Source organism: Protopterus annectens, chromosome 14.part0 (assembly GCF_019279795.1).
Source record: "Protopterus annectens isolate FY-2018-M chromosome 14.part0, PAN1.0, whole genome shotgun sequence".
NCBI classification, from domain to species: Eukaryota; Metazoa; Chordata; order Ceratodontiformes; family Protopteridae; genus Protopterus; species Protopterus annectens.
The window spans coordinates 614940566-614958937 of record NC_056748.1 but is presented as its reverse complement, the minus strand read 5'-3'; the positions used below and the strand labels follow the sequence as shown (position 1 = coordinate 614958937).

The 18372-nt window shown below is 40.0% G+C and overlaps 1 protein-coding gene across 1 annotated transcript in view; it reads left to right on the top strand.

Moving 5' to 3' along the window:
• The window catches only part of PKD2L1 (polycystin 2 like 1, transient receptor potential cation channel), a 505878-nt gene that overhangs the window by 330245 nt on the left and 157261 nt on the right, over nucleotides 1-18372 (top strand). Inside the window, exon 9 of the mRNA XM_044056364.1 lies at nucleotides 2167-2287. Within this exon, the coding sequence (XP_043912299.1) occupies nucleotides 2167-2287 (121 nt within the window). The remainder of the gene's footprint in view (nucleotides 1-2166; nucleotides 2288-18372) is intronic.

Here is an 18372-nt window from a genome sequence, read left to right as displayed (position 1 = left end):
ATAGCAGTATTAAGTAAGGTTTAACACTGCAAGTTTTATTATTACTCTGGTTTTAAAATTTGATGTACCCTTGATAGTACACCTTTAAATACAAATAATGTTTCTAATTGATTAATTAATCATGGGACTTGTTATTATTTATGTTGTAGCAGGTTGTGATTTTAATTGTCTGAAGAAGTTGGTGGATTATCACCGACGAAAGCGCTTACTATATTCTGAATAAAACGGTGTTTTTGTGGCCTCTCTGCTGCCTTCTTTGTGTTTTTTTCTCTAGCTCTTGTCACTAAATGTTCTCCTCTATGTACTATATTACTGACATTACCTACCCTCTGTACTTATTTACTAAGTCAACGGAGTTAAAAATGGAAACTTACTAAGTCAAATTCCCATTTGCCGTTTTCCCAGTGTCTTTGTGTGCATTGGCAGTGATTTCCTTTTCTTGTGAGTCTGTCTTTTCTTTGTAGTTGTGAAATCCTGAAAGGAAAGGAAACTGGGACTGAAATGCCCCACAAGGGACATGCAGGGGGCAACATTTAAGATTGTTTCTTGACAAGTTGTAGGCTCAACCTATTGTTTGTGGATTAGCTACTCAATCCAAAAGAGGGGAATAACAGCCGTCGGGAGTTCACCAAAATGAAAATAAAGCACAGAAGAACACAAAGCTTTTGAGACCAAATCTTGTCTCAAAATGCTTTGTATCCTGTTTTTAAACTTAGAAGTTTAATGGAATTGAGTTCTCTGGTGTGTTTCTCTATGGATTAGTTATTCAGCAAGACACAGACAAAGCTTTATTATACCTTTTGTTGTTGTTTTGTTTGGACCCCTGCACTTCACCTTACTGATACCTGCTAACCTTAACCCTCCCCACCTCTAACTTCAGCCATACACCCAACCTTAGATAACCCTTCCCATAACACTACCCCAACATATATCTCTGACATACATCTCTGACACAGAACACATATCAAACATATGTGCACACACCCAGCAACAACCCCTGTCCTAAATATAAGACTACCCCCCAAAAAAACTATTATACACTATCCCCTTACCAAACTCACATATACTCATATACTCAACCCCATTCCCACAGTCTTCAAACCCATACTTATCTTCAAAATGCATGCATTTAGTCTTTTAAAAATGAGTGATTTAAATTTCCCAGGACAATTGATGTATACCGAAACATTGTCACAATGACTCAGTATAGTATACAAGAAATAATACATACTGGGGCTATATGTAACAAGGATTCTCTGCATGATACTGTGACTAATTTATGTAAATATAGTTGTTTATGAATTTTATACAATTTGCATTGAAATGTATGAAATTTTAAAACGTATTTAATGAAACTCAGCACAAATATGTTCCAAAAATTGAGGCATTTAAAACCCAAGGAAAGATACCTCTGAAATAAATAACCCAAGATAGATTTTGCAACTTGCTAAGGGGTATCATGATCTCATTTTAACAATATGACTTATGTTTGTGTATTTTTTTAATAAAATCAGCAAGATCAGTTACTGATTATTTCTAAAACATAATTTGCATGGCACAAAGTGAGCCCTATTGTTTAGTCCTTAAGTCAGTAAACCAAACAGTATGTCTGTACACACTTAATCTGCAGATCATGTATAGAAATTACATTTTTCATTACCCTACTAGGATCTCTAAGAGGTAACATCCTCTTGAGTTGTCATTCCTTCTGTGAGTTATGACTTATGCCATCTGCATAATGAATGCCTCTTTCCCACACTGAGCTTTGAGTTTATTTACTTTTTCTTACGACTTTTCTTAACACTTCTGCAAAATGTTCATTGTTTTCTTCAACATTTCCCACAGTTAGTTGCTGAACAATTGCAAATTTCAAGCCATATGCATGGATCGCAGTAACCCACTCTGCAACAGTGACAAATTCCTAGTAAAAAATAAGTAGTGTCCCTGTGATATGAAAAATGTAAATCATATGTAACTACACCAAATGTACCAAAAAATAATGTACCTGCACAGCGCTCTCATTAACAGTGATGGATGCCTGGGTTTTTTTTGCTAGAAGAATAGCATATTGATAAAAAATATATTAAGTAATTTCTTGCTTAGAACTGATGAAAAAGATGAATGCAGGAATAGCTTCTTTTGACACATCTGTATTTTCTCTTTCAGTTTTACCCAGTTTCGTATCATCCTTGGAGACTTTGATTACGATGCCATTGATAAGGCCAACAGAATCTTAGGACCCATTTATTTTGTCACATATGTGTTCTTTGTCTTCTTCGTCCTACTTGTAAGTGAAATGTTTGCTTATGTTTCCCTGAAATTTCTGTAACTGTATTATTTCTCTCAGGTGCAGTGGCGCAGGAAAAAGACTAACACTTGCCTTTGCCAAGAGTTGGATTTTAATAAACTATTAGAAAGCTGATGATGACATATGATTAAAAAAAAATTCACTGACTTTAAGCCATTTAAGCAGCTTCATTTAAAAGGCCATAATTCTATATAGCATGATGACTGCCAGAGCTTATCACCCAGCCATTTCTTCTCACTGAAATGAGTTGTGTGCCTACATCAATAAATACACAGAGACGGGTCTACTTTGGTTTACCAGAGTTAAACATACCATGGAGGTACCAATGACAGTTTTATTTTTGGCTGGTAGACCATCTCAATGTTTGTTTGACTGTATAAGAACTTCTTATGATTTTACAGGTATTTCTCCCCTACTGCCTCACCCCCATACTCTAAATATACCACCCCTAAGATCACATCATCTCAGAAAATAATAATAATATAGTATTTACCTTTTCTCCCAGTTGGTGAAACTATGGAGGTATTATATTTAGAGATCACAGTTATGGAAATAGAATGCTCCTATTAGGGGGTACATGAGTCCGACCACCTGGAGAACTGATGAAAATGTTATTTTTATTGTAAGTTACTGATATGGTAAGCGGGAACAGTGGTACAGGTGGATTAGTGTGATCAGGAAATTTGGCATGAGCGCAACATCAATAGAACCAAGTAGTCTCATGTATCTCTCACACACACTGCACGTGCATGCATGTTTGTGTGTGTACCTATGTTTCTGCATGTGTACATTTGTGTGTGTATGTGAATGCATGTGTTCTGTGTGTGTGGGTGGGTGTATGTGTGTGTGTGTACATGACTGGGATTCATAGTCAAATAGTATATTCTGTAGCATAAATTAATAGCTTTGTCGTGTGTTCCGAGGACCAGTTGATTTACCCACTTTACAAGCAAATAGATGGCTAGATAGATAGATAGATAGATAGATAGATAGATAGACAGATAGATGGATAGGCAGACAGATAAATAAATAAAAAGTATTAGACATTTAAATGCTTACAGTGAATATAGGACCAAACCTGTAGTCTTTCTAACTAATAATTACAAATGCAGCTGCTTTCCTATTAGTAATTAAATTCTTTTCATTTATTCAGATGAATATTCCCTTGCACCAAGTCTGTATCTGGACCAGGAAATTCTCTAGTGATGAGAGAGCCAGATCATGGTCAAATGGGGCCCTAGGAAGAGCAATGGATCAGCACCCAGAGCCATGCCAATCTCCTGTTAATTGGCAGTTTCTGCCCCGTTCCCATAATGCACTTTTTAAACCTGTTGGTGTACATACTATTTTCTTTTTCACTTTTACACTGATCACTGAAGTTTGTATTTCATTTAATACTTTTATTTTAAATTTTACAGCAAAAGCATTGGCAACCATTTGCTAAAGAAAAACACTCACATTGAAAATAGACTTAACAGTAAAATCTGTCTACCCCTTAAACTCACCTTTACTGAAAATGCATCTGGAAATCCATTAAACTACTAAAGATGAGCTGGTATTCATAGTCAAATAGTATATCCTGAAGTACACAGTACCTGCGTTAAGAAGGGTGCAGGGATTCAAACACAATGTGCAATGAATTTGCTAACAGACAGGGGCTGCCCATTATACACAGATGTCCACTTTAAGGGCAGACCAGGACTGTCTGGTGAAATGACTTGTTCATTATCACACATACCTCTCAACCTGGAAACATCAAAAATCTGGACAAAGGCCCATGAAAATAGGTACAAATCTGTATGCCAATTAACATAAAATTTGTATACATGATTATGTGACCCCACCCACGCCAATGGAATTGTGGGATACTAACTTTTAAACACAAACTGAAGAACAGACAACCAAATATGGCCCCAGATACTAACACAAGCAGACTTCACCTAAGCAGCCCTAAACTTCTCCCTCCCTGAGGAATTGTGCAGCACAACTTAAGAAAAAGGTCAACATTTATTGGGGGGGGAGGCAAAGTCCCATAACCAGGGACACATTTTAAACATTGCAATAAACAATAAACACAAAACATTTTATTGTATCAAGTAGCAACTTTTCTAAGATTGTACAAGCAATGTTTAAAAAGTGTTTTGTGTTAGCATGCGTTTCCTAAAAGATAGCCATTTAAGTTTCTTTTCCTATCATTATTTAGTGAAATCAGTTCTTAAAATTTGTGGTTTCCTAGCAAATTAGTCAGAAGAACAGGCCAAAGAGCTGGTGTGGGGAGGGAATTTAAGCTCTTGCTCCTTGTACCTAAGGTACAGGTTTGAGCCTGGCTAACTCTAACCACCAGGTAAGTTTGCAATGGGCATTTTACACACACATACACATATACAAGCAAAGCATAAGAAGTGTATTTATTTCCTTCCTAGGAATAGTTGTGTAGAATGTTCAGTCTGCACAATGGAGAATACATGCATACTTTTAAAATGTGCAATGTGTAATGAAAATCAAATCTAGCATTGCAAAGATGATGCTCTTCTGCATGAACACATTCAAATATCTAGTGTTATCTCAACAAACTCTTCTGTCTCTGTAAATAATATGCACAAGGCAGAGCATAATGACTTACAAAAACGCATCATGGAGGTGAAAATGAAAATGGAACAGAAAATGGCAGAGACGGAGGTTTTATAATCGTGCCCTGATTATCGGTAAGCAGTCTTACTGAAAGAGAAGGTTCATTTGCTGTCAACTGCAGGGCAAATTCACAGCTCAAAAGGTTTTTACACAGTATTGATGCAGAACTGCTGACAAACACAATGAATATATGAAAATCAATTGGTTACTATGACCGATTAGCTTCCTCTCATTGTGAGCTAGGGCCCTGACAATTCTAATTTTACACTTAGCAAAGCGACCAGTATGCGAACATTCTATATACATTAATTCTACTGTTACCCACTGTGCACCACATCTTTTTCATAACCTAAAAAAGGGATTTAAGGACCAATTTTTTTCCTTAGGGGAAAGCCTTTTTCACTTTACTTCATTTGTTTCATGCCTATTTGAAATTACTTATAATGTAGTACGATGCTCAAAACCACAGGATCTGAGAACCGTGCTAAGTTTGGAGCATTCATCATGGTTAGTATATTAATAGACACAAGGAGGTACAGAAAATATGCAACTCTGGTACACATTCCAAAGAGGTTCTTTCAAATAAAATTACCAATCTAGGGAAGAGGAAACTCAGCACGACTCCCAGCTATGTATGCAACATCACTTTCAGCACAGAAAATACCCGACAAACCTTTTTTTTTTGTGGCAGAGCTCTCATCTCTTTAAGAAAAGCACAGTAAGTATCAGTCAAAGAAACCTTTGTTTTTATTTTTTGTAGCAGAGCTCAGAATATAATTACAATCAGTTCATAAAGATGTTCTCAAAATTAGACAAAACACACAGACACATGCACACTTAAAATAACCCGATCATACACACACTTAAAATAATTGAGGGCTCAGTGTCTGTTATTCTAAAAGTGTATTAATTCTGGTTTAAGCACTTGGGCTTCAAGCCAGTTATTTTACATTAAGAGGGTTCGTGGTCTGCGCTCTTGTGGGAGGAGAGGCTGGACTCTGCCCTTCTGAGCCTGGAATTTCTGGTTAAAGGCTTATAGTACCTGCATATTTGAACTGCTTCTTACTGAAATTGGTACACCTTGTTTGCTGTAGCATAGACTAGATCCAGGCCTGCTGAATCTAGCTTTGTTTGTATAACTTGAGCACTAATCCAGGCATTCTTTAAAGTATTCCATTGTATTTATTACTGCTTGGTAGTAACTTGATTAAAGTGTAGCTATCATTCTAAGTCTTTTGAATTAAGCACTTGGGCTTCAGACCAGTTGTTTTACATTAGGAAGGTTTGTAGCCTGCACTGTGGTGGCAGGACAGGTAGCTTACATCCTTCTAAGTTGGGAAATGCTGATTGAGGGCTCAGTGTCTGTTATTCTAAAAGTGTATTAGTTCTGGTTTAAGCACTTGGGCTTCATGCCAGTTATTTTACATTAACAAGGTTTGTGGTCTGCACTCTTGTGGGAGGAGAGGCTGGACTCTGCCCTTCTGAGCTGGGAATTTCTGGTTAAAGGCTTATAGTGCCTGCATATTTGAACTGTTTCTTACTGAAACTGGTACACCTTGTTTGCTGTAGCATAGACTAGATCCAGGCCTACTGAATCTAGCTTTGTTTGTATGCTTGTTGTTTGTTTGCTTGTTATTTCCCTGAAACGCTAATTTCACCTAAAACGCAGCTTTTCAGTGCTTCTGTGGATCCCTAGTGATATCTGCATTGCTTACTATACGTATTTCCTTGTTTCACTTGAAAGAAAGTTACTGTTTGTCATTTTTGCATTTAAGTTGCCTGTAACACATTGCATTTAAGTTACCTGGCACTTGCTCACTAAGTCAGCACTAAAAAATTAAAAGCACTACACCCTCACAAACTCCCCTTGAGTACCTTGTTCCCCATTGGCCCTTTTTTCAATTATAAAGGAATTCCCAATACTATTCTAGCATGTCCAAAGATCAGCTGTCAATCTCCTCTCCGGTCCAGCTGATGAATCTGGGAATCTTGAGGCAATGTTACAACTGCCTCATGTACACAGACAACCCTCTCCTCCTCCCAACAAATTCCAACACATGTGAGAGATGCAACCATATAGCCAAACTGGAGGCTAAGCTCTCTCAACTCAGTACTGGCGTAACCAGTCAGGAGGAGAAGGAAACCACACTCACTACAATTCCAGTCTCACATAGACCTACCACAGCAGCAAACCAAATACATAAACACACAAAAACATACTCGGAGGCTCTAAATAAAAATCTGCCTAAGCAGCAGAGACCTCCAAAGCAGACACCCAAGCAACCGCTACCCCAAAACAAAACACGTGCAACACATAGCTCACAAAGCCAGTGTGCCAAACAGTCACAGCCCTTAAGGCTAAACAACACACCTGATACACTTGTAATAGGTGACTCTATCGTCAGGCACACTGACGTCCCGCTCACCAGGCTGATCAAGGAGAAGGTCACGGTGAGCTGCCTGTTGGGCGCTAGGATCCGCCACATAACACAAGCACTCAGGTCACTCCAAGGCAAGTACAAATATGACTCAGTCATTGTCCATGCTGGTATGAATGACCTGAGACGTACCTCCCTGGACTACATGAAAAGAGACATAGAGGAGCTCTCTGAGCATGTAGCCCAGGCCGGTATGACCCTGACCTTGAGTAGCATCTTACCCTCACCAAGAATGATGCCACAATATGAAGACAAGATGATCAATTTCAACAATTGGCTTAAGTATTGGTGTCATTCAAAGGGGATCAAGTGCCTGTCAGCCTGGGATGATATGCTCGACAAGCCACGATGCTTCGCTAGGGACAGCTTGCACCTGTCACCCCTGGGCTTTCGGATATTGGCAAAGGCTCTTGCTACCCTCATAGTGCCTTTTTTAGGCAAGGCTCAAAAGACAAACCCACCTCCATAGGTATCACAAGGGATAAGAAACTAAGAGTAATGTTACTCAACACCAGAAGTCTAAACCTCAAGATGCACGCACTCAAAACTCTCCTTAGCATGGAGAACATCGATATCTGTAGAGTAACAGAAACCTGGTTCAAGGCTCCCGAGAGCACCCCAGCACTACCAGGTTATACCTCATACCATGCTTTTGGGCCCCAAAACTTGGATCGAACCACAAAAGGAGGGGGAGTATCAATATTCGTCAAAGATACCCACACCTTCAACCAAGAACAGGACTTGCACGAGTGTCCAAATGAAGGTCAAAAACCAAACTCCTTAAGTAAACACAAGCACTTTATTCCATTAATGCTGCGAAACAGAAAAATAAGTTTTCAACATAAAATCCAAGTCTTCATCAGAAATAAAACCATTTTGGTTTTATTTCTGATGAAGACTTGGATTTTATGTCGAAAACGTATTTTTCTGTTTCGCAGCGTTAATGGAATAAAGTGCTTGTGTTTACTTAAGGAGTTTGGTTTTTGACCTTCATTTGGACACTCGTGCAAGTCCTGTTCTTGTTTTTTGGCTGTTATAGACTTGCACACATCTTTCGTTTTGGATACCCACACCTTCAGGTTGGTGGCACAGCACGAAGCATCAGAGACTATCCATGTGCAACTAACAGTGGGTAAAACTGCCTTCCAGTTTATAGCCTGCTACAGACCACCCTCCCAAACCCAGGAACCCCACTCAGCCTTCCTGAGAACACTGGAAAATATGAAGGTCTCTCCAAACACCATTATATTGGGCGACTTCAACTACCCAAACATAGACTGGGAGCATTACTCTAGCTCCAACACCCTAGCCCAAAGGTTCCTAGAATTTATAAACTCAAATGCTATGGAACAACTTGTTACCACTCCCACAAGAGGGGAAAACATACTGGACCTGATCATCACCAACATGGGGACTCTATGCTCCAGACCAGAAGTGTATCCCTCACTGGTAAGATCAGACCATAAACTAATCTCACTGGATATTCACATCCCGACCCCACCCCCTGCCCAGAAAACCACAGTGAAAAACTTCTCTAAAGCAAATTTCGCACTCCTCAAAACCGAGGTGGAATCCTTCAAAGCCCCGGGCCTGTGGAAAATACGGCCCAGACTGCAGAATCCTTTATAAACACATTCTATGAACACCTTCAGGAATGCATGGATCATGCAATCCCAAATAAAACCAAGACCCAATCCTCCAAAGGCAGAAGTCCTGTCTGGTGGACCCCAGCCATAAACAAACTATACAATAGAAGGAGGAAGCTACTACATGATAGAGCAAAATCCCAAAAAGGGAAGGCATCTCTGATCAGTATTAGCAAAAAACTATGGGCACTCATAAAATCGTCTAAGGCCAGCTTCGAAAGAAAAATTGCACAGGGCGCTAAGGATAATCACAAGGCTTTCTTTAGTTATGTTTGGAACCTGGGTGGGAATTCCCAGATATGCTCAGAATTAGTCCAAAATGACAAAAAATACACCGAACCCACAGACGTTGCCAACATCCTAACTGACAGGTTCAGCGCAAAATTCCCCCTGCCGACAAAAGGGCAAATATCTATCCCAGCAGAGTGCTGCCCCCCTGACATCTCAGATGCTCAGATAAGAGCCGCCCTCTCCAAAGCAAAAAACACAGCATCAATGGGACCAGACGGTGTCCCGGGCTGCGTACTACATGAACTCCAAGAAGATTTAAACCCAAACATAAAACTACTGTTCAATCTCAGCCTTACTACAGGATATGTACCCAAAGAGTGGCATACAGCAACAGTGGTCCCTCTCCACAAAGGTGGTGCCTCAACGGATCCTGGAAACTATCACCCCATAAGCCTGACTAGCTTGGTCTACAAAGCTATGGAAAGGATCATCATGGACCTCATAAATAAAGATACTGGGGACCTATAGACACTGGATCCTACCCAGTTCGGCTTTGTTAAGTGCAGATCCTGCCTCTTAAACCTGGTCGATTTCTTTGAAACAGTCACCAAGGCCATTGATGAGGGGAAGGTGGTCCACACAGCCTACCGGGACCTCGCAAAAGCTTTCAATACAATACCCCACTTGGGCATTATAGACAAGCTCACCAGCTTAAATATAAATCCCTATGTCACTAGATGGGTTGCAAACTGGCTCAAGGACAGAACCCACATGGTTAGAATTGCTGGAGCCATGTCAGACTCCAAACCAGTTACAAGTGGCGTCCCACAAGGCTCAGTCCTGGGACCTCTCTTGTTTGGTATATATTTCTCGGTGGTACAGGCCAACACGGAAGGACTGTGGCTGACCAAGTTCGCAGATGACGGCAAACTGGGCGCCATAATTGACTCTCCAGCCGACACAAGCATCCTCCAAAAGGGCCTCATAGAAACAGACAACTGGTGCCAGAGCCATGGCCTCAAGCTAAACGCCAAAAAGTGTATAGTCATCCCCTTTGGCAAAAACAAAGTGCCCACAAATTACCACATAGGTGGTAATCCATTAAGTACAGAAGAAGTAATTAGGGACCTGGGGACCCAAGTTGATAGCAATCTCTCATTTGACAACCATGTGGCCAAAGTGGTTAGAAGAACATTTTATATAGCCCACCTAATCATGAAGGGATTCACATCTAGATCAGGGGAGGTCATCGTGCCTCTTTACTCATCCCTCATCAGGCCCATAATTGAGTACAATGCCCCTTTTGGGATGTACCTTACCAGACACCTGCAGCAACTGGAAAGACCCCAAAAGTACATCACCAAGAGGATCAAAGGGCTCAAACAGATGCCATATGCTGCCCGGTTAAAGAAACTCCAGCTCTACTCAATGGCATACTGCCTGCTCAGAGGCGATCTGTGCCTGACATATAAAGCCATGTCCAACCCGGAATTAATGGACATGCTGCACCTCAGAAAATCCAAATCCCATTGAGCTATGCGCTCGAGAGACTTGAACCTCAGCACTGAAATAAATAGGACATGCTGGAGGGACAGATTCATAACCCAGAGGCTCCCTTCACTCTGGAATAAAATCCCAGTCCAAGTTAGGCAGAGTCCCTCATTGACTTTCTTCAAGAGGAATCTTGATGAGTGGATGGGAGATCGTAGGTTTACCCCGGGTATCACTTCTGTGTCACTGTTAGACAGAGGCACAGTATACTAACCTCGAAAAAGGGCATAGCAAAATTAATTTAAAATGGGTGGCGAAAGCCAAACACACTCTGGCTAGGCTTATAAATGCCCTAGGGCAGATAGCCTAGTATGAACCTATGAACCCGATCGTACACACATGTAAATAACCCGAACATACACAGTCACACACTTAAAATAACCGGATCGTACACAGTCACACACTTAAAATTAACTGATCGTACACACACTTAAAATAACCCGATCATACACACACTTAAAATAACTGAAATGGCCAGCCCAGCACACAACAGATAAAATAAACTGCATTCAGCTCATGTCAGCTGAAATGCCCCACAGAGATTAACATGCAGCAGCAGCAGATAAAACATGTACTCGTACCATAACTGAAATGGCCCCCCAAGTCCAACAGTAGCAAGTAAACTGACTGAACTAAAACTGCATTCAGCTCAAGTCAGCTGGAACGGCTCACAGAGATTAACATGCTGCAGCAGATAAAAAGTGTGTACATAACATAACTGAAACGGCCAAAGTCCAACATTATGGTAGCAAGTAAACTGACTGAAGCACTGAACTAAAACTGCATTCAGCTCAAGTCAACTGAAACAGCCCACAGACATTAACGCAACAGCATATAAAACTTATACACATAACATAACTGAAATGGGCCAAGTCCAACAGTAGCAAGTAAACAGACTCATTGCACAGCACACTTTCCCAGCAGATAAAATAAAAAGAAGTTGAAATGGCCTGAAGAACAACAAATGTTATTACCTGGAGTTTGGGACATGATGTGGATGGAATCTGCAAACTTATATATATACATCTCCCCCCACCATTGCTGTTCATATTCCCTATTCCAGCTCCAGTCAAACTGTAGTTGATGTAATCATGCACGCAGTGCCGCCACACATCATTAAAAGTGTTAAACTGTAAAAAAAAAAAAAAAAGAAAACTCTGGGAAATTCGGAAATTAAGGAGGCCACTCAGGAATTTATGGCACCCCAATATTTTGCCCTCAAAACTGGTAAAAACTGAAGAATTCAGTATGGTTGAGAGGTATGTAATGTCACACAGTAGACAAATGATGGCTGACAGAATCAAACCCTGCACTTCAGGAACTAGTTCATTAATAACTCACAGCCTTACTCATCTGCAGCAAGTGCCAGGCAAACACTGTTGTAGCCTAACACAATGCATTTCTCACCTATGTGCCCAGAAAAGAAGCTAAATTAAAAATGTATTCAGAGTTAAAATCTTAACATTAAACTTGTAGAGTTCATATTGCCCAGAACTATGTCCACAATGATATAATAAACATATTGGCAGCAGTCAACAAAACAAGGAAACCAAGGAATGAGCCCAAAGAATGTGGCTCAACTTATAAAGCACTGATTTTTTTCCATTACACCATAACTACTATGGGAAGCAAACTGATAAACTGATAAAAATACAAAGAACAGAATGCTGTGAACAACTCAGGTCCAGCAAAAAAACTTTTATAACAAACTTTTAATTATGGGATAAGTGTTTTCATCTTAAATAAAAAGACTTCATCAGATAAAACAAAATTTAAAAGTCTCTCCTTAAATATAACAATTAAATCACATGATTTACCAGCCTCAATGTCAGATTCAAAAGTTTCAAAGTTTTAAAGAGCTATTCCATCTTTACAGCATTAAATACTTCACATCACTTGAGAGATATAAAACTTCAAGTATCTGTGTGCACATGTGCGCATGCGCGCACACACACACACACACACACACACACACACACACACACACATATGACCATCAATTACAGTCCCTTGTTTATCTCTGTACACCCCAGATGTTTGTGTGTGGTCAAATGAATGAACAAATACATAAAAAGTGACTCAGATTATAATTTTACTGACTGCTCTAAGTACCCTTCGCATCCACTCTGCCAAGCTCTTATCTCAAGAATCAGAGAAAAAGACCCAAACTCAGAAACAGCTTTTAAATACTGTCCTGTATACTTAAAAAGTTGCTAGTGTAATAGGTTTTGCATTAACAAGCATTTTTTGAAGGATGTTAAGTCTGAAACTCACATTTGCTGTTATTTAATGATTGCAGTCCACACACTTTATAAGGAACAGACCACAAATATGAGGCAAAAGTGAGAACAGTTCAGAAATATGCCTTCTGTGTGTGCATGTGCATGCACAGATGTGACCATCAATTAAAGCCACTTGTATAACTAACTACACCTCAGAGATCTGCTTGAGATTAAGTGAATGAATAATGACAAACAGAATAGCCCAGAAATGTATCTCAGCTCACTGCTGCCAGAACTATACAATGTAATTCATTGCAACTCCCCTCTGGCGTCTCAACTTCTTAATTGCAGAATTAGAGATAAACACCAAGAATCAGAAACAGATTTTAAATACTTCACTTGTATACTTAGAAAGTTGCTAGAATAACAACCTGTGCATTAACAAACATTTTCAGAAGAACATGAAATCTGAAACTCACATCTTTGTCATTATTTAGTGATTGCAGTCCACAACAATTTGACAAAAAGCCACAACTTTTATAAGGAATAATCCCAAAATATTTCTCAACATCTTTGCCCAAGAATTCTAGACAAAGCCAAAAATAATGTAGGTACAAAGACCAAAAGCAGGAGAATTTTTTTTTTATTTTTATTTTTACCTATTTGTTAAAGAGGTAATCCCACTAGGCAAACTGTCCATTTTTAAGGGTACCTGGGAGCATATCTGGTTAAGTGATGTACTCAAAGACACACAGTAGGAAAAAAGGGGTGGATGGAATCAAAGCATGCACATTAGACTAAAGGAAAGAATTTAACAGCTCAAAGCCTTAATAGTCTTTGCTAAGTGCCAAACAACTCTAATTCACTTTACAGAAAAAACAGTTGTTGCAGCCATATACATTTTCTGAACAAAAAGAACTATGAAAGTCTAATGACTGTTATTATAGATTGACTGCATTTCTAAGCGATTTACCAGAAAATAAGGACTTTAACAAGGGACAGGGCAAAAACATATTAGGAAAAGTCAGAGACATTATGCAAAACCATGGAGAGATGAGAGGCAAACAACTATTGTTATGCAGTACTAATGACTGACTTTATTGACTGTAATCCTCAGTAATATACTTGAAAAGCAAGCATTTTATGAGGGATAGGACAAAAATATGAGGCAAAATCAGAGATGTTCTGCAAAATCAAGGGTAGATGAGAGGCAGGCATCTCTAATTCACTTTAAAAGTTAAGAGAATATGTGCTGCATAAACTTCTATTTTCTGAGCAATAAGAGCTAAACTCTAACTGTCATTATTGACAGTCTGTAATACTCATTTATTTTTTATATAGTCAAACTTTATTGCACAAAGCAAATTTCCATATCACCTCTGTAGTGCAATCCTTATGCATGGTGCACTTTATCACCACCAGCCATCGGCCCTGTTTTTGCTTATATCTTTACCTACAGTCCATCTTATTTTTTCCATTGGGACATAACCCAAAACTGGCGTTTACACTAAATAATTTAAGCTAACTCCATGCAGTATATTACATTCAGGTGTGTCCTCATATATGGTGCATCCTATTTCATCAGTGATTGATTGCTTCATTTCCTACCTTATCCCCATCCCCCTTGGTTTCCCTATGGCTTTGTTTCTCCTTCCTCTTGATATTATTTTCACTCTTACAGTATTAGATTGCCCCTTTCCAAAGACTTCATTTTTCCTCTTCTCCTTTCCTTATTCTAGTCATTTTTTGCCATCTTTTCCCGGTCTCCAGAAATGTCTTGTGTAATTCCTGTGCCAGTATTGCTTTTGTCACCATCCAGTTTTAACAGATGATGGTTTTAACTTTGCTAATGTTCATTTCTCTTTCTTTCTAGATACTGCCCTTTTTCTTTATGTCCCCTTATACAGAATTTCCAAGTGTGCTCTTCCTTTTGAAATGTGTTTCCTCAAATAATCTGTGGCTGTTTCCCGACATCTTGTGCTCACCTACAGTCCCAGAATATGTACATCATTCCTGCCTCTTCCTCCTGACAACTCCAGCATCTATTATCTTCCTGCCTGCCTTCCTTCCTTTCTTTACCAATCTCAGGGGGGGTTAGATATCATCTCTGCATTATCCTCAGGCTTCACTCTCCACTCCGTGAACTTTGTGCTTATGCCTTACTGTTGGAATTATCTTTTGCCAGCATCTTGAAATTCCCTTGCATCCTTCTTCCCTTCCACAGTTCTTTCTCCTTCTCACTTCTTCAGCCTTGTCCCTTCTTTCTCCTAATATTTCATATATCTGCTTTGCCCTTTGTTTCTGTAACTGCTTCTATTTCCTCCAAGGTGCCATCCTGCCCTCCTTTCTTGCCTGCCTCTTTCTCCCATTTCCCCCGTCTAGATTTTTTCCAAGTCCCCTGAGTACCAAGTAGCTCTACCAATGGGTCTCTGGTATTCTGTATTTCTGCATTAACTCCACCATTGTTTTAAATATTCTCTGCCATCCTTTTGAATGCATAACAAATCTTTTTTTTAGCTATTCCACTTCTCCAGATTTCTTCATTATCTTCCCTGTCCCCCACCTTACTGTTCCCCTCTGTTTGTGAGGTTCTCTTCACCTCATTTCATGCATCCCAGTTCTTTGAGTGCTGCTTCATTTATTTACTATAGTAAGTGTCTCCACATCTCCCTGTCCAATACTCTCTTTTCCTTAAGTTCCTTCTCATCTGTTTCTATCCAGTTAATGATGTTACATTTCAGTGCACATGGTGGGATATGTGGGAGCCCCAAGTTCCCTTTTCCTACTCATTCTCATTTTTGTCCTGCTCACTCTTTCATCCTTACCCTTATTGACCCAGTCTTCTGTGTATTTTTGCATTTGCTTAGCCTATTGTCCTGGGGGGGGGGGGTAGGTAGAGGATTATTGGTAGTATCATTATCCTTGCTGCATTCATTCTCTCAAGCAGTGTATAAATGCTCCCCCCAAGACTATCCCTTACCGTTTTTCCAACTTTTATCCTCTAGATTTTTGCTGACTGCCTCTTCACCATGTTCCCAACACAGAGCAATAGATATGTGGGGAACTCTGCCTCTTTTATCTCACCTAGTCCTCCCTTCCACTTCCATTTATATAATCTTATCACTACCGTCTTTTTGTTGTTGCACCTGCATCTAACCACTTCCTTAAACTTCTCAAATACCCATTGCTGCAGCCACATGCTGTGGCGTTGATATATAAAGCCATGTGCATATAACATAAACTGAAATGTATTTCCTCCTTTTCTTCTTGCATTGCTAAATTCTGTCTGATTTCCACTGTCAGCTCCTCAGTCACAAGTGTGAACAGGCCTGGGGATAATGAGCACCATCCCCGGTCTCCAACCCTCTCCTTGTATCCTCAGATATGTCTCCATTTAATTGTTGTGTCTTGGAATATAGCCTGTGTCCAGTGTATAAGCTTTGTACCCTTTCCCCTACCTGCATTTTCTGCAGTATCTTCCATAGGAATTCCTACTCACCATGTCAAAGGCCTTCTGTGGGTTAAAGAGCACACTCCCACCTTCCTCCTCCTGCTTCTTTTCATCCCTGTACTTAAATTCCAGCAATTCCCACAAGTTTTTTTCTGCCTTCCTTTCCTTCACAAATCATTTTGTCCTGCTTCTTTATTTTTGGCAATACTTCATCCAGTCTTACTGCCAATACCATTGCCAAAATCCTGACATATACATTAATCCATGAAATAGGCCTATTATTTCCAACTTCCTCCCTATGTCCTTCCCCTTTACTTATCATGATTATCCTGGCCCTCTTCATACTTTTATACATTTTGCTTGAGATCAAATCTATGTTTATTGCATTTCACTGTACATCAATAAGTAGTTATGAAAACTATATCACTTTCCTTGAAGGCTTGCTCCTTTGCTCCTACCCCACCCTTCGCTGCATTACCAGTCTTTGCCCCAGAAGTTGATTCATTTTGTCCCACTGTTTGCAAAGTTTTTATGCTGTATTCCCTGGGATGTGTTTCATTAATGCATATTTCCTGCACTGTCCATGGTCAACTGCCTTTCAGTGTCCATTTCTTCCAGTTATGTATTGCTTCTTTCTTCTTTTGTAACTTTCAATCCTTCTGTAGTCCTGCCGTCTACTTCTTTGACTCTGTCATCCATCATAAGTGCTTCTACACAGTATGTTTAGTTCCTTGTTTATTCAGCAGTTCACTTGGGAGTCCCCCAAACCACCCAATGTACCATACTCTCATCTTCTTTACTTGTCTCTTCTGCATCTTTCTCTCCTTTTGTGCCTAAATTTCCCATGGGAGAGGTTTCTCATTCTTCTGTCCTTTTGATATATCTCTTGCACTTGTTTCCCTTCCACAACCTTGTCTCTTTTCTCTTTTCCTTGTGGTTGTCCTTGTGATTCATTTGTTTCCTGCTCATCTCTTTTAATGGCATGTGACCTCTCTGTACTTCCTGGTCTTATATTCATCCCTGTGGGGGTTTTACCATCTGACATTGCACGTCCTCTCAATGTCTGTCTGTCACCTCTCCAATTTATAAAGTTGTTGTCCCAGACAATATCTGGCAGACAATTCAGATTTTTACTGTCTGGGTTGTTTATCTGTCTGTGATCATCATCTTCTTTCGGCTGTTCCCGTTAGGGGTCACCACAGCGGATCGCCTGTTTCCATTTCTTCCTGTCTTCTGCACCTTGCTCTGTTACACCAACCACCTGCATGTCCTCTCTCACCACATCCATAAACCTTATCTTAGGCCTTCCTCTTGTCCTGTTACCTGGTAGCTTCATCCTTAGCTTCTTTTTCCCAATATACTCAGCATCCCTCCTCAGCACATGTCCAAACCAACGTAATCTTGCCTCTCTGACTTTGTCTCCAAACCTTCCAACCTGGGCTGACCCTCTAATATACTTATTCCTAATCCTGTCCACCCTCGTCACACCCAATGCAAATCTTAACATCTTTAACTCTGCCACATCCAGATCAAACTCCTGCTTTTTTGTCAATGCCACTGTCTCCAACCCATATAACATAGCTGGTCTCACTACCCTCTTGTAGACTTTCCCTTTCACTCTTACAGGTACTTGTCTGTCACAAATCACTCCTGACACCCTTCTCCACCCACTCCATCCTGTCTGTACTCTCTTCTTCACCTCTCTTCCACACTCACCGTTACTCTGAACTATTGATCCCAAGTATTTAAACTTATCCACCTTCGCCACCTCTACTCCTTGCATCCTCACCATTCCTCTATCCTCCCTCTCATTCACACACATATATTCTGTCTTAGTCCTGCTGACCTTCATTCCTCTTCTCTCTAGAGCATATCTCCATCTCTCCAGGGTCCC